Source organism: Muntiacus reevesi, chromosome 4 (assembly GCF_963930625.1).
Source record: "Muntiacus reevesi chromosome 4, mMunRee1.1, whole genome shotgun sequence".
Taxonomy (NCBI): Eukaryota; Metazoa; Chordata; class Mammalia; order Artiodactyla; family Cervidae; genus Muntiacus; species Muntiacus reevesi.
This window is the reverse complement of record NC_089252.1, coordinates 20,129,087-20,151,460: the sequence shown is the minus strand read 5'-3', so window position 1 is coordinate 20,151,460 and position 22,374 is coordinate 20,129,087. Positions and strand designations below refer to the sequence as shown.

The following is a 22,374-nucleotide window of genomic DNA, read 5'->3' as shown; positions in this document are numbered from 1 at the left end:
AGCAAAAAAGGCAGATGATTTTGGAGTGGTTTTCTGTGACTCTTGGTTATTTGCTACCAGTATTACTCAGTTGTTGTTTACTCAAGATCCTTTAAAAAAAAAAAAAATCAGTGAATCAGACTTTATCCAAAATGTGAGATTCTGCCCTTGGAAAGATGCTATCAGGAAAATGAAAAGATGAGTCACAAGCTGGGAGAAAATATTTACAAAACACATATCTGATAAAGGATTTTTATCTAGAGTCTATAAAGAACTTTTTAGAACTCAGTAAAAATGAAAACAAGCAATCCAGTAAAAAAAAGGTGGGGGGGAGTAAATGGGGCAAAAGATATTTCTCTGAAGATGATATATTAATGGAAAATAAGAATAGGAAAAGATTTCAGTACCATTAGCCATTAGGGAATGCACATTAAAGCTACAATGAGATACCATATACCGCTGTTAGAATGATTAATGTGGAAAGGCTGACTTGCACAAGTGCTGATGAGGGTGTGGGCAGCTGGATCTTACACTGGTGGTGGGATTGTAAAATATATAGGCACTTTGGGAAATAATTTGACAGTTTATTAAAAGTTATACTATCATCATTCAATTATCACACCCATAGGAAATGTTTACTCAAGAGAAATAGACGCATATATTCATACAGAGACTTGTACATGAAAGTTTGTGACTGTTTTCTCAGTAAGACAGCTGGAAACACCCCAGATATCTGAGTAGGTGAATGGATCAACAATTTGTGGTATAGCCATACAAAAGGAATACTACTCAGCAAGAAAAAGTATTGAACTGTTGATGAACACAGCAACATGGATGAATCTGCCCCATGGTCACATTTCCGTGGCATAATGAATGATTTCATGTTTGATACTTTGCTTGTTGAAAAGAATTCAGTTTTTGAAACGTGTGATCATTTTTTTTTAATCTTTGGCACCCAGGTGACTTGGCATGAAATTGCAAGGCCTCAGATACATGGATATGACCTTAAATGTTTGGCAATGATCAATAGGTTTCAGTTTGTGTCTGGAGCAGATGAAAAAGTTCTTCGAGTATTTTCTGCACCTCGGAATTTTGTGGAAAATTTTTGTGCCATTACGGGTCAGTCACTGAATCGTGTGCTTTGTAATGTGAGTATTCCCCTAAATGTTTTAAGTAGATCTTGCCACTTCATATAACATTTTAAAGAAGTTTTACCTAAGGCTCTAAATGGAGAATATGGGTAGAAAGGAAGTCAAATCATTTTATCATTGGCTTGATAATTTCTGCATATACTCTACAGGCAATAATTTAAATATTAGTATAAGAAATTTTATAACAGATAAGCCCAAGACACTGTAAAGAATTAAAATATTAAGGTACAAATACTATATATAGTTCACTGTGTTCGGTAACTGATAAAACACAATGGGTTATATTTTCAAGGAGATTATCATTTCAGTGTAGATAAGGGGTAGGGGTCATGGAGCTAATGTACTTAAAATTGTTAGATAAAACCAGTTAATTGCTGAATCTTGTGTTGGCTAAAGTAATAGTCAAAGAAGGAAGTGTCACTGAGAAAATGGGAATTCATTAGAATTTTGAAAGGGGTAAGTTTTATTAATGTTCATTTTTACCCTCTTTCTACAAAGGATTTGAGCACTTATAAAAAAATACATAGGTTATAAAAATTATCAAGTAACCAGTTTTGAAGGAAGGGAAGGCAAGTAGCCAGGTAGTTGTGTTACACAGAAATGCATGTCATACAGTCTTTTGCAGTCCTTAAGAGTTGGGTCACAAATTTGCTTCTGAGCTTGAGAAGGGTAAGTATACTTTTAATAGGCAGAAGGAAGGAGAGAAAGAGAGCTGTGGAGTGGACAGAGCTGCTTGAATGAAAAGTGTTATCAAGGGAAATGGAGAACTGGGGAAAGATCTAATGGTGGAGGACCTGGGAGGCAGACATAGTTCAGACTGGTACTGACGACAGGTCCTGAACAAAGGAAGTGATGAAATGCGCTTTGTGGGAAAGAGTGATGTGGGAGTAGGATACCTTTGAGCTCAAAGGCTTTGAAGGCAGGGATGTTAGCACCAGTCTGGGTAAGATTGGAGAAGAAAAGGAGAATCGTTTTAAAGGAAATGTCCAGCTGCGCTTCCTAGAGTGTATCATGGACACCTCTGGCCACAGGCTTTCTTGATTAGGTAAAGAAGAGGAAAGATTCTGTTACATAGTTTCTAATGCTAATGGACAGTAGAACAATATCAAAAGGGGGCCTGGATTGTGGTCCTTAGATGGAGCATGATGGTGGAGGGCTGATTGGTTTGAGGATCTAACAATTCTAGGGATTGAATGTGGTGGTGGGATTTCATGAGAGGTTAGTCCCTGGTATATATTCAGTTCTGTGTCCCAAGATACAGAGATCCTATAGACTGGAAAGCCACTTGCTGCTTTTTAGATTTTTTTCCCATATTAAATATGTAGGAATGCCTCTTTTTTGCTCTTTTCCATGGTGTTTCATTTTCTTGGTTTCTAAAATAAAGCATCCTGTGTCTCAGGTAACCAGTGTTGGTGAGTTTAAATTCCCATTGCTCATGTTTGTGTTCAGTTCCAACCCCTGTATTAAAGTTTAGATTTTAAGAAATGCTGTTAGCTTACGGACATGTGCCAATTTTGATGGTTAGTGTTTGTTTCACTTGTAATAACTTAATTGATATGCAGCATATAAACAGATTATTGTCACTTTAAAGAGTAGTCTGTTAGAAAGTTTTAAAATACTCAAAATTTTAAGTATGTTTAATGAAAATACTGTGACTGTGGCTTCCTGGGAAACGTATGTTCGCATGAGCATCACCAGGCATGTACCCATGAGACTCTCTTGTAAATAAAGGTTCAAGCCTTCCATTTTCAGCCCACTCTTGGCTAGAAGCCATCACAGCGCTTTCCTTGTCAAACCCTGAAACCCGCTGAACTGTGAGGGTTCAGTGAGCTGGTGGATGAGAGGCTACCCAGCTTTATGGGCTGGGTGGGAGCTGGGGCTGGGGCTAGCTGGGACCTGTCTGCTGGACTAGCATTTCATCTCTTGGTTCAGGAAATGGAAGCCTGGGCAGATACCCTCGGGTTAAGTGGTCTTTACACCGCTTCTTAGCACTCATGAGCTTAGCATTCCGCCCCCCCCTCCCCACGGTGCCTGAAGCAACAGTATCTTTTAGCATTTCAGACATGTCTCACACTTTTTATTCCAGCAAGACGGTGATCTTCCAGAAGGAGCTACCGTCCCTGCTTTGGGATTGTCCAATAAAGCTGTCTTTCAGGGTAAGGCTGAGTTCATCTGAGTTCGTCTCCAGAATTACTGAACCTGTAATGGTACTTATCACCTAGTTACACACTTGTATAACGTGTACTAGTGCTCGTTACAGGTGATTCCTCTTTATAAACCACAGTACAGGCATCTCTGCTCTCTGTCAGATATTTCATGGTGACTACTCTGTGTACCCTTGCATACCCCGAAATAGGCGCTGCTTTTACAAAGTGCATTTCATGGAGCACTTACAACCCCAGGTACTAATGGGGGTTGCCTGAAAAATGTGTTCCATAGTTTATAAAAAGTTTGGGAAATACTCGATCAAAAGAAAAGGGAGGAATTTTTGTGAGATTGACCACAGCACATATGGAAAATACCAGAGTAGTGGAAATACCCTTGGCTTTGCAGTCACGTGAATACAACGTTGAATTACCCTCTCTTGACGGGCCACCACTTTCTCACTGGTGGCCTTAACATTGGGATGTGTGTAGGAGACACAAAGATGGGACCATGTTCATGATGTTGACATTTCTTTTAAACTAGGAGATATGGCTTCTCAGCCTTCTGATGAAGAGGAGCTGTTAAATAGTGCTGGTTTCGAGTATCACCAGGTGGCCTTCCAACCCTCCTTACTTACTGGTAAGAAAAGGCAAAAGTATGGTTTACTAGAATCATTAGTACACATAGTATGGCATCTGTCACTGCTGACCTAAATACGTGCTTCAGAATTCACTTGCATGAAAATAGGAAAATTAACTGCAACACTGTAAATTTATTATAGAACCTCCCACTGAGGACCATCTGCTGCAAAATACTTTGTGGCCTGAAGTTCAAAAACTGTAAGTTAAACTATACTTAGCTCTTTGGTCTGATTCTATCCTTACTTGTGATATTTTCCCTCCCAAAATTTGGATTTCTCTTTTGCTTTCCTCTTAGCTACATTCCCGCACCCCCAGATCTAAAGATCTCTTGGTAGAGTTCATAAGGGGTGAGACTCAAGCTTTACTTAGATTTTTATAATGCCATGTATTATAGTTTCTAGATGTATTGGTTTTGATTTTTTTAAAGTAGAGAGGCATAGCGCCTTTTAAAAAAAAAAAAAACTATTTTTTTTTCCCCTACAGTGGTTCCCTATCTGAACCTTTCTGTGGTTTGTTACTAATATTTATTGTACTGACTGGCGAGGGGTGGAAATTTGTATTTAATTTAGTAGTTTGAATAAGTTATATTATTGCTAGGGAGTTACATTTTTCTCCACTCTACTTTACAGAAATGTTTCTTAAAAGAACTGTGTGTTAGCTAGAGAGATTAAAGTTAATCTTTTCACATTAAAAAATTTTGCAGCATGAGAATAGATACATTTCCTAATACAGGGTCATCCATTTTCTCTTTTTGAATTTTAGATATGGACATGGCTATGAAATATTTTGTGTTGCTTGTAGCAATTCAAAGACTCTGCTTGCCTCAGCTTGTAAGGTAGGGAACGTTACTTTTCTATTCTGCTTGGTCACAGGTTATTTAAATCAGGCTCCTGCAAGCTTAGTGATGCAGGCAGAATTTGACATGAAAGGCCACAGGTGCCTGATTTTTCTGAATCTTGCTTTCTCTGCCTCTTTTCCATCTGCCTCTGCAAAAGCTTGCAGTTGCCTTTTAAATCTGTCTCAGTGCACATTTTTGTTTTTCAGTACTTGGCTTGAGCCGAGTATTCCCCTACTCAAAAGCTATTTAATCAAATATCTGAAAATTAGACCTAAAATGTGATAAAAATTTTTAGTAATGGGAGTCCTGGAGACACAGGGGAAGGCGAAACCCCGTGTGTGTTCCATCTGCCCATTTCTCGGGGCCACTCCGGGTGCTGACCTAAGGGAGCCAAGTCCCTTGCCCCATGCTGTGGTGAGGCAGGGGGCAGCCCGCTCAGCGAGCCGTCAGTAGGTGGCTCTCCAGAATTGTGCACTTGAGACACTGGCCTTGGAGAATGATTTTGAACTTGCTCTTCAGTATTTATATACTGTGGAGGATTATGTGAAGGATCTGAGACCCACATATTCCTCTGAATTTCCTCAAGTGTATCTACTTGTTTTAAAGAAGAAAATACATTTATTTACTTGTTTTGAGCAGGATGGTGAGAGCTGCCCACCTGGGTGGCCGCCTTTGGCTTTCTTTGTTTTGGGTTTTTTCTGTATGTTTGTTTTTTGTCCGTGCTCTTGCTGTGGCTTCTTGCTGTTTCTTCTTTGTCTGTGTTGAGTTGAGGGTCATCCTAAGAAATAGTGTCATGCTCTTTTTCCCCCACCCCTCTGTTTATTGTCCTCTTTGTGAGGGTGGTCCTGAGAATTATTCTTTCTGTTAATAAGGGGCCTTTGGGAGGAATAGGGAATAATAGCAATAACAGCTGTGCTTCTATTGAGCAAACTTTTTTGTGTCGTAGAGCACTGTTAACCATATAATTATTTTCTCCTTTTCAAATTGGCTCACTTGTAACAAGTATGGGCATTTCTCTTTTAAGCTAGCATTCTGTAGCTGTTTTATTTAGGTGTCATGAGTGTACTAAAGGAGAAGAGAGCAGCAGAGGATGAGATGGTTAGATAGCATCACTGACTCAATAGACGTGAACTTGAGCAAACTCTGGGGGATTGTGGAGGACAAGGAAGCCTGCTGCAGTCCATGGGATGGCAAAGAGTTGGACACGACTTAGCAAATGAACAGCAACAAAGTGTACTATAAATTGCACTTTGAAAGTTGGACAGTTCGATAAATTTTGATATATGTTTACACCTGTGAAATCATCACTACAGTCATGATAGTGAAGATACCATCAACCCCAATCCTGGGCTGTGCTGTGCTTAGTCACTCAGTCGTGTCCAACTGTTTGCAATCCCATGGACCGTAGCCCGCCAGGCTCCTCTGTCCACAGGGGTTCTCCAGGCAGGAGTTCTGGAGAGGGTTGCCGTGCCCCTCTCCAGTGGATCTTCCCAACCCAGGGATCGAACACAGGTCTCCCCCGCTTTACAGGGAGATTATTTACCAGTATAGTTATAAACTTTGTGTACAAGTCTTTGCATAGAATATGCTTTCATGTCTCTTGAGCAAATACATATGAGTGGAATTGCTGAGTATGGTAGATATATATTTAAATTTTTAAGAAACTAACAAACCGTTTTCCAAAGTGGTTGTACTACGTTACAGTCCCACTGGCAACGTATGAGAGTTTCAGGTGCTCCACACCTTCAACAGGACATGATGTTGTCAATGTTTTTAACTTTTACCATTCTGATACTTTTGTAATATCTCACTGTACCTGTAATTTGCATTTCCCTAATGATTAATGATGTTAAGAATTTTTTCATGTGCTAGTTTTCCATCTGTGTATCTTCTTTGTTGAAGTATCCATTCAAATCTTTTGCCCAGTTCTCTATTGTATTCTTATTACTGAATTTTGAAAAGTTCTTTATATACACTGGATACTCCTTTATCAGATACTTGCTATGTAGATGATTTTCACCAGTGACTTGTCTTTTCATTTTCTAAGCAGTGTTTTTTCAGAGGGCAGAAGTTTATGTTTTGGTGAAGTCTAATTTATCAACTTTGTTCTGTGTTGAGTTTGTGCTTCTTGTGTAGAATCGAAGTACCTTCACCTGACTCAAAAATCTACATTATTAAGCATGATGTTTGCTGTGCATTATGACTCTAATTCTTTATCAGGTTGCAAAATCTCACTACAGTTCCTAGTTTGCAGAGTTTTTATCAAGAATGGATGTTAGATTTTGTCAAATTTTTTTCTTTGTTGGCATGTCATATGTTTTTTCCCTTTTAATTTATTAATATGATGAATTACATTGAATGATTTTTCAAATGTTGAACCAGCTTTGCATTCCTGCTCATGATCTATATATATATACATTTTTTAAAATTATTATTTTTATTGAGGTGTAACTGGCATATATAACATTGTATTAGTTTCAGGTGTACGGCATAATGATTTGACGTTTGTTTACATTTGGGAAGTGATGCCCCATAGCTAACATCCATCATCATACATAGTTAGAAGAAAAAGTTTTTTCTTGTGCTGAGGACTTAAAAGATCTCAGCAACTTTCAAATATGCAGTGCAGTGTTGGTGATAATTGCCATGCTATACATTATTTCCCCCTGACTTAGTTATTTGTAGCTGGACGTTTGTACCTTTTGACTCTTCACCCATTTCACCCAGCCCTCAATCCTTGCTTCTGGATAGGTGTTAGCGCTGTTAAGTTTTCCTCTAAGTATTGCTTTTGAGGCATTCTGCAAATTTTGGTATGTTGTGTTTTCATTTTCACTCAGTTAAAAATACTTTCTAATTTCTTCCATCTTTTATTTTTTAACTATAGGTTATTTTGAAATACATTGATTTCCATATACTAAGTATTTTTAAGATATCTTTCTGTTACTGATTTCTAGTTTAATTTCATTTTGTTTAAAAAGTAAAGTATAGCTTCTGTCATTTGAAATTTAATCTTGGTAAATTTCCGTGTTCTCTTGAAGAAGGTGGATTCTGTTTCTGTTGGGTGGAGTGTTCTGACAAATATGACTTATATTGGTTGATAGTATTACTATCTTTGCTCGTTTGGTTCTTTTGTGAGTGGCATTTTGAAATCTCTCATGACAATTATGAGCCTGTCTTTTAATCTTTGCAGTGCGTTCAGTGTGTACTCTATGTGTTTTGAAGCTCTGTTGTTAGTTCCTAATATTGTACTGTGTGTTTTGAAGCTGTGATGTTAGAGCCTAACATTTATGATCGTTATGTTCTCTTAGTTAACTGATTAGTTTATTATTATGAAATTAAACTCATTATTTCTGATAATAGTTTGTGCTCTGAAATCCACTCTGTCTGATGTTAATACAGGCACTCCAGCTTTCTTTCTTTATTTGGCCACACTGCGAGGCTTGCACCATTTTATTTCCCTGACCAGGGATTGAACCCATGTCACCTGCATTGAAAGTATGGAGTCCTTACCTTGGATGCCAGGAATTCCCCGGCTTTCTTTTGAGTAGTGCTTGAGTTATGTGTCTTTTTTCATCATTTTACTTTTAAGTTATTTGTTAACTTTTATCTCAAGTGGATTTCTTGGAGGCAGCATATAGTTGGATCTTGTGTTTTTCTTGTCCTGATAATCTTTCATTTTAATAGGGGTGTTTATTAGACTATTTGAATTTAATGTAATAATTGATATGATAGATTTACTTTATCATCTTGCCATTTGTTTTCTGCTTAATCCATCTGTTCTTTGATCCATTTTACTTATTTTTGGTGAAATAATTACTTTTTATAATTTCATTTCACTTCTTTCATTTCACTATCTTTCATTTCATTTCTTTGTTGTGTTATTTTATTTGTTGTTTCACAGTTTATAGTATGTGTCTTTACCACAGTTTAGCATCAAGTAATATGCACTGTTCATGAGAAAATAAGTATACCTTCATTTCCTCCTACTTTGTGGTATTGTTTTTGTACATTTTGCTTCTTTACAGAAATCCCATGATACTATTATTTTTGCTTTAATAATCAATTATCCCTAAAGAGATTTAAATAATAAAAAAGTTTTTCCATCAGATATAATTTTCCTTCTGCCTGCAGGATATTCTCTAGCATTTTTTATAATGTAGTTCTGCTGGTTAGGAATTTTTTCAGTTTTTGCTTGCCTGGAAAATATATATGTCTCCTTCATTTTTGAACTGTGCTTATGGTAGGTAAAGAATTGTTTGTTTTCTTTTCTGTACTTTAAAAATGTTGTTTTATTTTCTTCTGACTTGCGTTGCTTTGGATGAGAAGTCCAGTGTAATTTTTTTTTGTTACTCAGTAATGGGTTTTTCCCCCTCCATGTGCAGTTTTTTGTTTATCACTGGTTTTAAACAATTTGATTATTGTTGGTATAATTTTCTTCCTGTTTCTTGTGCATGAGTTTTATTGAACTTCTTGGATCTTTTGGTTTATTGTTTTCATCAAATTTGAGGGCCATTAGCTTTTTAAGTATTTTTTCTTTTCATCCTTTTGCAGACCATAGTTACACCTATATTTGGCTGCTTGATGTTGTCATAGGGTTCAGTGATGTTCTTTTGTTTTTTTGTTTTTTCTACTCTGTGATTCTTTTTGTCCCTTAGGGGTAACTCTTCATTGTTGCCAGACATCAAGTATTTTGGAGTGCCATTGTTTCATGTATTTTGTTTGATCTTTTAGTTTTTTTCATACAAGATAGTAAATCTGGTCCCTGTTACTTCGTATGGGCCAGAAGTGAAAGTCTCTTAACTACTAATTACACAGTTAATACAGAAATGTATTTTGTAAAAATACAATACATACTTGTAAAATTATGTAAAATACATACTTAGTATGGCAGCTCCTCAAAAAATTAAAATAGAACTACACCATATGATCCAGCAATTCTGCTTTTGGGTATTTATCCAAAGAAAACAAAAACGATAATTTATGAAGATAAATGTACCCCTGTGTTCATTGTAGCTTTATTTGCAATAGACAAGATATGGAAGCAACCAAAGTGTCTGTTGATAAAGGAATGACTAGGAAGGGGTGGGGTGTGTGCACACTTGAATGTGCAATATTAGCCAGCCATTAGAAAAAGAATGAAATCTTTCCATTTGTGGCACCATGGATAGACCTGGAGGGTATTATGCTAAGTGAAATAAGTAAATAAGTCAGACAGAGAAAGACAATGATTTCATTTATATGTGGAATCCAAAAAACCAAAACAAGTGGACAAACAAAACAGAAGCAGATTCGTTGATACAGGGAACAGACCAGGTATTTTCGGCAGGGTGGACGGATGATGGAAATAGGGGTATAAGAGGTATAAACTTGCAGTTACACAATACTTCACAGTTTCAAAATAAGTCACAGGGATGTAAGGTGCACATAGGGAACACAGTCAATAACAAGGTAAAATATTGTATGTTAATTATAATTTTAAAAATTCTGATTCCACTGCCAGTCTCTAATCATTCGTCATTTCTAATCCCAGTCTGTCTCTTCTCAGGGGTTACACCTGCTTATAGAATTTATAGTATCTTCTTAGAATTTGTGGTTTTTATTTATGCAGATACATGAAGAATACTGTAGAAGCAATGTGTTACTTTGAAAAGTGGTTTTGTTTGTTTTTTTCCAGTTTATCTCACTCACATTGCTTTATTGTTTCATCTCTGTCCTACAGGCAGCCAAGAAAGAGCATGCCGCTATCATTCTCTGGAACACTGCATCTTGGAAGCAGGTGCAGAATTTAATCTTCCACAGTTTGACTGTCACACAGATGGCCTTCTCTCCTGATGACAAGTTCTTACTAGCTGTTTCCAGAGATCGAACCTGGTCACTGTGGAAGAGGCAGGACACAATCCCACCCGAGTTAGGTAAACAGCTCCTGGCTGGGAAGAGTACTAGTGAGACAGTTATGTCCATGTACCCACTTTGAGCGGCTGTGGGTAAAGTGAAATGATAACAGGGTGAAGGCCAGAGTCTGGTTACTGGGAGTCTTTCAGAGTTTTGTGACAATTGAGGAATACTTGACCTTCCTTGTAAGGATGGTAAGGTTTTCAAATATCTCTGTTAAAGAAGCATAAAAATCTGTATGTACAAAATTTAGACTTTGCAGATGGTTACAGAATGCCACCTTAAAACCAAATGGATGATATATACTGAGGATTTTATGGGACAGGAATAATGACTATACAGTTAAATTACCCACCTCTTTCACACTGATGATTTAGACATCCACTTGGCTTCCCTGGTGGCTCAGATGGTAAAGAATCCGCCTGCTATGCAGGAGACCCAGATTTGATCCCTGGGTCAGGAAGATCCCCTGAAGAAGGGAATGGCTACCCACTCCAGTATTCTTGTCTGGAGAATCCCATGGACAGAGCAGTCTGGCAGGCTGCAGACCATGGAGTTGGACATGACCGAGGAACTAATATTTGTGAATAACATGAACCCTGGGCAAGATGTTAACACACCTACCTGCCTTCTACTTTGGACCTGGCATAAAATGAAAAAACACTGAAAAAGAAAGAAAAGTTTCCTTTGTGTACTTAGAGCAATAGCCTATTATTCTTCCAGTTTCAGTGAGTGGGTAAAATCTAGAGAGTGTTTAAAGTACTTTTGTGTTGTTGAATCCTGCTTTTAATTTTTTCATTAATTAAAACCTACATCAATTTGACTTCTGATGTTTTTAGTTCTTTGGGTTTTTTATATTTTAGAGAATGCCAAATACTATAACAGATACTGAGCAGTATATGTTAAAACAGACTGATTTCATTTGCAACCAGTGATTTCCTAACATGTATACTTTACTTTTTAAAGTTAAAGTGAGGCTAATAACAAATCTATATTATAATGTGTTATATCTTTGTGGATTATTGATTAATAGATATATTAGTCTTCCCTTGATACACAGTTAGGTCATTTAGGTTTTAGTCCCTGTGAGGGCTAGAAGTTAGTTACCCTACACTTAGAATCTTACAAAGGAAAAGTTTTTTTAAGTTTGTTTGTTTGTTTTTACATTGTTTAAGGGTGCATTATTCTTTTTTTTCCATAGCTTAATACAGAGATCTGGCTACTTCCTGAGTAAGTTAAATTTCTTGAGGCTTCTTCTGTAGGCATCAACTGAACTTTTAGTTAAGTGTCCAGAAGATGTTTTACATCAGTCACTTCAGTTCAGTTCAGTTCAGTTGCTCAGTTGTGGCTGACTCTTTGCAACTCCATGGACTGAAGCATGCCAGGCCTCCCTGTCCATCACCAGCTCCCAGAGCTTACTCAAACTCATGTCCATTGAGTTGGTGATGCCATCAAACCATCTCATTCTTTGTCATCCCCTTCTTTTCCCGCCTTCAATCTTTCCCAGCATCAGGGTCTTTTCCAATGAGTCAGTTCTTCGCATCAGGTGGCCAAAGTATTGGAGTTTCAGCTTCAGCATCAGTCCTTCCAATAAATATTCAGGACTGATTTCTTTTAGGATGGACTGGTTAGATCTCCTTGCTGTCCAAGGGACTCAAGAGTCTTCTTCAACATCACAGTTCAGAAGCATCAGTTCTTCAGTGCTCAGCTTTCTATATAGTCCAGCTCTCACATCCATTCATGATTATTGGAAAAACCATAGCTTTGACTAGACGGACCTTTGTTGGCCAAGTAGTGTCTCTGCTTTTTAATATGCTGTCTAGGTTGGTCATAACTTTCCTTCGAAGAAGCAAGCGTCTTTTAATTTCATGGCTGCAGTCATCATCTGCAGTGATTTTGGAGCCCAAGAAAATAAAGTCTGTCACTGTTTCCACTGTTTCCCCATCTGTTTCCCATGAAGTGATGGGACCAGATGCCATGATCCTAGTGTTCTGAATGTTGAGTTTTAAGCCAACTTTTTCACTCTTCTCTTTCAGTTTCATCAAGAGGCTTTTTAGTTCTTCACTTTCTGCCATAAGGATGGTGTCATTTGCATATCTGAGCTTTGTGACATTTCTTCCTGCAATCTTGACTCCAACTTGTGCTTCATCCAGTTCAGCATTTCTCATGATGTACTCTGCATACAAGTTCAATAATCAGGATGACAGTATACAGCCTTGATGTACTCCTTTCCTGATTTGGAACCAGTCTGTTGTTCCATGTCCAGTTCTAACTGTTGCATCTTGACCTGCATACAGATTTCTCAAGAGGCAGGTCAGGTGGTCTGGTACTCCCATCTCTTTAAGAATTTTCCACAGTTTGTTGTAGTCCACACAGTCAAAGGTTTTGGCATGGTCAATAAAGCAAAAATAGATGTTTTTCTGGAGCTCTTTTGCTTTTTCAATGATCCAACAGATGTTGGCAATTTGATCTCTGGTTCCTCTGCCTTTTCGAAAACCAGCTTGAACATCTGGAAGTTCATGGTTCACGTGCTGTTGAAGCCTGGCTTGGAGAATTTTCAGCATTACTTTACTAGCGTGTGAGATGAGTGCAATTGTGCAGTAGTTTGAGCATTCTTTGGGATTGCTTTTCTTTGGGTTTGGAATGAAAACTGACCTTTTCCAGTCCTATGGCCACTGCTGAGTTTTCCAAATTTGCTGGCATATTGAGTGCAGCACTTTCACAGCATCATCTTTTAGGATTTGAAATAGCTCCCCTGAAATTCCATCACCTCCATTAGCTTTGTTCTTAGTGATGCTTCCTATGGCCCACTTGTCTTCACATTCCAGGATGTCTGGCTCTAGGTGAGTGATCATACCATTGTGATTATCTGGGTCGTGAAGATCTTTTTTGTAGTTCTTCTGTGTATTCTTGCCTCCTCTTCTTTTTTTTTTTTCCACCTTTTAATATCTTTTGCTTCTGTTAGATCCATATCATTTCTGTCCTTTATTGTGCCCATCTTTGCATGAAAAGGGGTATCTCTAATTTTTTGAAGAGATCTCTAATCTTTCCCATTCTATTGTTTTCCTCTATTTCTTTGCATGGATCACTGAGGAAGGCTTTCTTATCTCTCCTTGCTGTTCTTTGGAACTCTGCATTCAAATGGGTATATCTTTCCTTTTCTCCTTTGCCTTTAGCTTCTCTTCTTTTCATAGCTATTTGTAAGGCCTCCTCAGACAGCCATTTTGCCTTTTTGCATTTCTTTATCTTGAGAGTAGTCTTGATCACTGCCTCCTGTTCGTACAGTGTCACAAACCTCCATCCATAGTTCTTCAGGCACTCTGTCTATCAGAATCTATTTGTCACTTCCACTGTATAATCGTAAAGGAGTTGATTTAGGTCATACCTGAATGGTCTAGTGGTTTTCCGTACATACTTTTCTTCAATTTAAGTCTGATTGGCAATAAAGAGTTCACATCAGTCACTAAAGAGTGACTAATCAGTATAATATCATTTCCTACTAGAAAAATAAATGTATTCCCATAGTCTAGTCTTCTGGTGAGGAGTCTGCTCCCTGGCCTTGATCTGTTGTAAAAGACATCCATTTATGTGTATAGATTGATGACTAAATTACATGATTTATATGGCACTTAAACATAACTTTCTAACAAGGAAAAACCAGGTCTCTCCACCCTGAGAGCAGTGCATGAACGTGTTTCTTTCAGACCCAGTCTTCAGCCTCTTTGCCTTCACTAACAAGGTCACCGCAGTGCACAGCAGGATTATTTGGTCCTGTGACTGGAGTCCGGATGGCAAGTATTTCTTTACTGGAAGTCGGGACAGAAAGGTAATTTTGTTTTAACTTTGTATTTTTTCAAATGTAAGATAATAATATTACAGGTATCTTTGGATTAAAAAAAAACACAAGTAATCCGAATTTTCTAATATGGTTTTTAAAATCCAGTTTATGTGTTCCCTCCTGTATTTTTCATATGCATACATAAAAAGATTTTTCTTACTTGTTAAATTCTATAAATACATGTCTCTGAAATATCACCTACAGAGGAGACTCTTCAGACTCATTACTAATATCACATGGCCCCAGTGGGAGAAAAGTAGTCCATGAAATGGGTTAAGACTATCCATACTTTTCTTTTTCATACTTGTATGAATTTTAAATTCTGTGAATAATTGTTTTATCTTTTCATTCATTGGAGGAGGTGGGGTGTGTGAGTGTGTATGTCCCAAGCTTTGAAAAAAATCAGGATAAGTGAGCGAGCAATAGGTTTTTGGCCTTGCCCCTTGCCCTTGTTCTCTGGGAAATGTTTGCTTGGCCGTCTTTCCTCTAGTGTTCAAGCTCTTTAAAACATCCATGGGATCACAGAGTTGTACATGACTGAGCAACTAAACAGCATGGCTATAAAGAGAAGGTGATTAGGTGGATGAGGATGTTGATGGGGTGGGTTGGGAAGTTTGAATGGAAATTTTCATTTCCAATATATCGTTTGTTATTTCTTACTATTAAAAATTCTGTGTGTAACTGTGATTAGAAATAAAAGTTATTTTAAAATGTTAAAAAAATATATATATCCTTTCCTTCTCTGCAGTTACTGCAGACTAGAGGTCTGAGGCACCTGAGCATCTCCTTTCCTGTCCTGCCCTCTCAGTCCTAATCGTGGTATTACTGAAGCAGAGGACTGATGGCATGTTACTCAGTGACACGGAAGTGTCGGCCTCTGATGCGCACTCTCAAGCCCTTCGCCCCTCTCACTGGCGTATCCATGTCTCCCCAGTGTTTCTCTGCCTGGTCTCTGCAAGGCAGCAGGGCTGCCTCTACCCTCCACGGTCAGGCCTGGCAGCAGACGGCCCAGCTGTGACTCAGAGACAGGTCACGGCTGAAATGGACGAAGCATTGTCCATCAGGCAGTCTCAGGAATGCCTTTCTGCTTGCCTGGGCAGAGTCTTCTGCTCAGAGTGTCTCTTTGGTCCTAAAGTTGCAGCTCTTGTCTGTTTCACTGCCCTCTCCATTTCTTTGTGACCATTCACACCCCTTCGAGGCCTGAGCTTCCAAGAAAGCCTCATTTCTTAGATTAGCATCATCAAGGTTGGGGCCTCCTGAGAGCTGAGCTGATTCTCTGAGCTGGGGTGGGGCGTAGAGGAAGAGCCAGGGACTTGGTTGGTCTCATACATTTTAAGGTAATTTCTTGGGGGAATGCATAGGCACCTCGGTGGACCGAATCTCACTGGATCGGAACTGGTTTCCTGAGTATAAAGAGCAGGCCTCTGAGCAGGGACAGTCGACTTTGGCCCAGCACACTTGGGTCGTTGAGATCTCAGACTTGTATCTGCTACAGGTGGCTTCTCTGTGATGCTTGAAATGCTCAGAAGTCCTGGATCACAAATGAAAATGATGAATTAAAAAATTTCAGTGTCACCTATGCCATTGAAACGCTAACACATTGCCATTAACGGAAACCTTGCAGAGAGAAAGCGTTACAGAGTTTGATCTGTCTGTGCTAGGTGGTTGTCTGGGGTGAGTGCGATTCCAGCGATGACGCCATCGAGCAGAGCATCGGGCCCTGCTCCTCCGTCCTGGACGTGGGTGGAGCTGTGACCGCCGTCAGCGTCTGCCCGCTGCTTAACCTTTCCCAACGGTCAGTCTCGGTGTGGGGGCCTCATCGCATGTTTCTTTAAGAAGACCACTTAGTCTCAATGTATAGCCCTCTTATACTTTAATCTGTGGGTTCTTTCAGCTTCCAAGTTAACTATTTTTTTAAATAATGCTTATGTTTCTCATAAGAATTTCTAGATTGATAGAACTTGATGGTATTTAGAGTGGTGAAATAGAGATGAGGAATGTGGCTCAAAGGTTCTTATTTTACCAAATGGTAGATGGTGATACTTTCTCTGTAACAAGTATCTTTAGTAGCCTGAGGGCCCCACAGCCAGCCAGGGAAGCGCTGGCTCGCGGGCCTTGCCCACCAGGGACAGAGGTAGAACTGTGCACCCCTGATGGAGAGGCGGCTTCTCGAGTGCGCAGCAGAGCAGCACGCTGGATCCTGGGTCCAAACAGAGTCCTTTCAGCCAGAGGTAGTCGGGAACCCTGAAGAAATTCATGCTAAATTAATCAGTCTTCACCCTTCTCTTAAAAACAGATACGTGGTTGCAGTAGGATTAGAGTGTGGAAAGATTTGTTTATACTCCTGGAAAAAGACCGATCAAGTTCCAGAAATAAACGACTGGATCCGCTGTGTAGAAACAAGTCAAAGGTATTTCTTTCCTGTTTTTGCTTCCACCAGATCAGATAGACATCGTTGGAGTCTTTAGCAGCAAATCGCATGCCTCATTTGTGTGGAGTAGAATACAAATCCATTCCTGGTGCTTATCTCCAATTGGTACCTCTGTGTTTTATGATAGTTTCTTGAAATTGACATTTGTTACTATACTGCACTTATTTTTAAAAAGTTTATTTGACCACATGGCTGGTTTGCCTGATATTATCCTTAGAGATAACACATTGGAGATGAAAATGAATTTCAAAATGATGGGTTTCAGAATGTGACCACAGTAGAATCTTAGGAAAATTTGATTCAGAATGTTGGTGATTTTTTTGGAAATATTATAGACTGTGTTTGGTAGCCAGATCTCATGTTTGAATACTTCAGCTGAGCTCCCAAAATGGAGCAAACCACCAGGTGCCGCTCCCAGCCCTGTGACCCCGCTTCAGGCAGAGTGAGGGCTCTGAGCCTTGGGCCCGGGTGCCGCCTCTGCTGGCTCAGAGCGCCTGCTGCTCATCGCCGCCTCTTCAAACGCCTGCCTGGACAGCAGGGATCGCTTGTCAATCAACTTCACCCGTTTATGCATTAGAAACGACGAGACTTGCAAAAAATGTCACACATCATTCTGTGTTAGTTTTTTTTTTTTTTAGGATTCTTCAACATTCATATGTTTAAACTATCCAAAATATAACTCAAATACAGTTCCAAACAACAGCACCATGAGCAAGGTCACTGACTTGATGACAAGAGACATGTATTGTATAAGCTATTTCTTTCAGAGGAGTTTGTCTCCTTATCAGCAAAGCATGTTAATGCTTATGATGATTGTATTTATTTAGGTATATTAAAATGAGATCTGATTCGTCACTGCTTCTCTCATGGCTCCACTTCCACGTCTCTGAGGCTGGGTTTGGCTGTTGAAACAGTTCATGCTGCTGGCTTACCTAAGAGGTAGCCAATGAAATTCCATATTTCAGGCATCTGAAATGTTCTCTCTGGCCGGCCTCCCCTCCCTTCCCTCCCTCCCTTTCACCTTGCCCTGCCCACGGTGCTCACGGCCTCTGCCTGGCGCCCAGACCACTTCCGTGACCTGAAAGCGCGATGCTGCCAGGAAGCCCCTTAGGAGGCACGGGCAGGGGCATGTACAGAATTTGAATTTCTCATTAAAAAATTTTTTGTGTCATTATGATGACTTTGGATTTGCAAGAATTGATTCCTGACTTACTTTATATTATTTGGATTGCTAACATTACAGTTACCAAATCAGTAGTAATGTTGCCTGAAAGACTTAATTTCAATAGCCATCTCTTGAATTCCACTGATCATTAAAGCAAAATTTGACAGAAATGCATTGTCTATTTCTTGCTGTTTTTGGTGGTGTCCTTGGTTGGTAAGTAAGATGTTTTCAAGGTTAAAATAAAACTGCTAAACTGTTAGTGATAGCACATCTTGATGTTTAGGTTTTGACTTCCATTTATGTTAACAACACTAATAGGAAGAGCATACTAATTTTATTAATATGAATTGAGCAGCCAGTAAAATGTTTCATAGTCATAGCATATGTTCATCTCATGATTTCTCTTTGTTTTAGCCAAAGTCATACACTTGCTATCAAAAAATTATGCTGGAAGAATTGTAATGGAAAGACTGAACAGAATCAAGGAGAAGGTGCTGAATGGTTGCAGTTTGCAAGCTGTGGTGAAGATCATACTGTGAAGATACACAGAGTCGACAGGTGTGCGCTGTAGTGGGCTTAGTGAATACAAGCGTGTACCCGTCAGTGTCTGAAAGTATTCAACGTGTAAATGGACAGCCTTTCTTTACCTCGTACTTGCATCGAGTTTTGTTTTTAAGCCTTATGGCAGTAGTCCTTATATGAGTCTCAGACCCTCTGAAATAAGATGGAAGCTGCAGACTCTTTTCTCAAAATGTTTATATATGCACACACTCTCAGAACCTCACCCATGCTTTCAGGGATTCAGACCTGCATCTGTGTGTTTCTGATTGAGAGCCTCTGTCCCTGCTTTCTTCATGACCAAATTTGCCTAATTCTGTTATTTTCGTCTTCTGTTTTCATATGCTGCTGTTTGGGACATTTTATTATTCACTGCCCTCTTCTGAGGGAGGACCTAAAAAGTAAAGAGATAAAACCCAGATTTTAACAGTCTTTGTAAATAAATGGACCACACAAAGTGTGGTCTTGACTCCTTCCTCCCAGTGCATACCAGCCATTCTAGGAACTTGGCAGGTGGTTGTGAGTTTGAACTGCAGTCCCTCCCTTCTCCTGTTCCTTCAGGGTTTGACTTAAAGTAGAACATCCCAGCATTTAAACTGACAGATGAAGGGGCTGGAAAGTAGAGTTCCGAATCATCTGAACCTCTGTGAGGTCACATGGAGGAATCATGAGAGGAAGGATGAAGTCATGAGAGTGAAGGATGTCCCCAGGGGGAGTGAGCAGTAGGAACAGAAGAACACGCCAGAAAGAGTATTGGGTGTGCCCGCGGAGGTTTGGGAAGTGGGCCACCAGAGCTGAACACTCGCTCGGGAACTGGGTGGGGAGAGGCTCAGAGGGTGCGGGAGAGCCTGTGAAGCTGGAGGCATCTGACCCCGTGGAAACGAGCCGCCTGGCAGACTGCCCCTTAAACGCACACTGTACGTAATAAATGTGCCGGAAGAGGGAGTGGTGGGACTTTATGCTGTTATCTAACAGGACATTTTGCTTCCAGAGGAGTTCAGTGATACTTAGTCTAAATGAAAGTTTTTAGAGCAGAACTAGCTGCTATTTTTAGTCCAACAGAAATACAGTGTGAGCCACCTATGTACTTTAAATTCTTCTAGTACCCACATAAAGTAAAAAGAGGTGTAATTTATTTTGATGACCCAGTTATTTTGTTTTAACCCAGTATATCCCAAATAGGATCATTTTAACAGACAATATAAAAAGTTACGAAGATATTTTACCCTTGTATATGAAATCGTTGTATCCTACAAAGTGCAGTTTACATTTAGAACCCATCTCAGCGTGGACTGACCACATTTCAAGTGTCCGCTAGCCACCTATGGGCTACTGGCTATACCCATATTTGGACAGTGCAGTTCTGAACTACAGAATCTCTACTTGTCTTAGACCTTTAGTGGTGTGTGTGTGTAAGCACACGTGTGGGAGCATGTATGCACCAAGGCAGTGAGCACCTCAGCGTCTTAACCTCAAACCAGGATGCCCTGAAGTGTGATTTCTCTGCTAATCTGGGGAAGAATTGGATCTCCCCATTGGCACACAGTAGTTTGTTCAGTTGCCTCGAGTGTGGGACTTAAGAGCAGATTCAAGTGTACTTAAAAGTCCTTTGGAACCTTCTCCAGCACACCCTAAGTTCTCCTGAAAGCAGCCCTGGCCTTGGGGAGGCCAAGTTCATGGTTACTGTTTTACCAGTTGTAATAGTTTTCCCAAGTTGTCCTGACGCATCTGTGTCATTCAGTTTCAGTGAGTGCTCCCAGGAGCTTCATACACACACATTGCAATTTTACGATGATGATCTTTTTAAAAGTTCTGGCTGCACTGGGTCTTTGCTAGTCTTTCTCTCGCTGTGCCCCAGCTCCTCGTGGTGGTGGCTTCTGCTGGTGCACGGACTCTAGAGCACTGGCTCAGTAGTTGTGATCCACCGGCTTAGTTGCTCTGTGGCTTGTGGGATCTTCCCAGACCAGAGATTGAACCTGTGTCCTGTGCATTGGCAGGCAGATTCTTAACTACTGGACCACCTGGGAAGTCCATGATGGTCTTAATCTGTTCTTCCCAGGGAACACTTCGAACCATATTCTGGTAGTTCATAACATCTAAAGCAAAGGGACAGTCTTGCAGCTTTGCTCTGGAGGAGCTGAAGAGTATTTCAGGATCCCGGACCTACCCATGCCGGTTTGCCCTGATCATTTCATTTCTCTGCCTGATTTACAGCATCAAAGTTCAGATTGATGTCAAGTGCCAGTCTAAGCAGTCTCTTCTGACCTGCAGGACTTTCCTGGATGGAGGAGAGGTGGTTGGGTTGTGTTCCCGGCAGTGTTTATCTTGGACAACTAAGAGCTAAATCCCTGCCTTCGCAGCAGCCTCGGGGGAAGCAGCTGTGGTTAGTGATTCCAAAGACAGACTGGGATTGGGGGGAGACTGTGCCAATTCAGGGATAAAACAGAAGGACAGAATCATCCTCTCCTAAATGAGAAGTCCTCGCCACGCCAGGAAATCCTGGCGGTCTGTAAGGAAAATGCAAGGCCTTCTTACCCACTGTACAAATCCTGTGTACTTCTCAAGGGAGTCTGGGTGAGGGTAGGAACCCAGAGGTAAGGAATCAGAGTTGTGTTTGAACCCTGGCTCACATTGGCTGTGTCTGGGTAAGCTTTTCTCGTCTCTGTAAGTGGAGATAATGTGTCAGTCTGACCTTGATTCAACTCTGAAAGAAGACGCAAAATATTCTTTGTGGCTTATTGCACGTACGAAGTTTTCTCTCTAAAAAGGAATCTAGGTAGGCAGGCCAGGTTGGGGAGGGAGACTTTGCAACATGATCAGGGCACCCAGGCTCTTTGCCCTCATCCTTGGTGTGTGGCTTCCTCACTCTCCAGGATGGCTGCTTGGCCTCCTGCCATGATCTTTGCATCCCAGCCAGCAGAAAGGAGGAAGGCATAAGAGGCCCCTAACTTTAAGAAAACTTGGAAGTCCACACAAGTTCTACTTAATCTCTGTGACCTGAATTTTATCTTGTAGCTGTACCTCAAGAGAGGCTGGGAAATGAAATCTTTATTGCTGGTGGTCCTTAGCTGAGAATTGAATTGCTTTATTCTGGAAGAGAGGACAAATGTTAGTCTTATTTCATAAAAAGTAACCACCTTGTAGGGTTGTTTTGAGGATTAAATGGGCCAATGCATTAAAAATGATAGCCCAAGGTCTGGATTTAGTAAGACACCAATAATTGTTAACTGTTACAATTAAATAAAGTTCAGTTTGTGTCACCTCCATAGAGCCTTTCAGTTCAGTTCACTTGCTCAGTCGTGTCTGACTCTTTACGACCTCATGAACTGCAGCACGCCAGGGCTCCCTGTCCATCACCAACTCCTGGAGTCCACCCAAACACAAATCCATTGAGTCGGTGATGCCATCCAGCCATCTCATCCTCTGTCGTCCCGTTCTCCTCCTGCCCTCAATCTTTCCCAGCCTCAGGGTCTTTGCAAATGAGTCAGTTCTTCGAATCAAGTGGCTAGAGTACTGGAGTTTCAGCTTCAACATCAGTCCTTGCAATGAACACCCAGGACTGATCTCCTTTAGGATGGACTGGTTGGATCTCCTTGCAGTCCAAGGGACTCTCAAGAGTCTTCTCCAACACCACAGTTCAAAAGCATCAATTCATTGGCACTCAGCTTTCTTTATAGTCCAACTCTCACATCCATACATGACTACTGGAAAGAGCCTTTCCATAGAGCCTTTATTT

The 22,374-nt window shown here is 40.1% G+C and overlaps 1 protein-coding gene across 1 annotated transcript in view; it reads left to right on the top strand.

Annotated features, from left to right (window-relative positions):
- ELP2 (elongator acetyltransferase complex subunit 2) overlaps nt 1-19,057 on the top strand; it is a 47,607-nt gene extending 28,550 nt beyond the window's left edge. The window contains exons 13-22 of the mRNA XM_065932350.1: nt 939-1,127; nt 3,217-3,286; nt 3,819-3,914; nt 4,057-4,114; nt 4,679-4,751; nt 10,474-10,666; nt 14,351-14,472; nt 16,146-16,279; nt 16,781-16,894; nt 18,495-19,057. Of these exons, the coding sequence (XP_065788422.1) occupies nt 939-1,127; nt 3,217-3,286; nt 3,819-3,914; nt 4,057-4,114; nt 4,679-4,751; nt 10,474-10,666; nt 14,351-14,472; nt 16,146-16,279; nt 16,781-16,894; nt 18,495-18,651 (1,206 nt within the window). The 3' untranslated portion in view covers nt 18,652-19,057. The remainder of the gene's footprint in view (nt 1-938; nt 1,128-3,216; nt 3,287-3,818; nt 3,915-4,056; nt 4,115-4,678; nt 4,752-10,473; nt 10,667-14,350; nt 14,473-16,145; nt 16,280-16,780; nt 16,895-18,494) is intronic.
- The last annotated feature ends 3,317 nt before the right edge of the window (nt 19,058-22,374 follow it).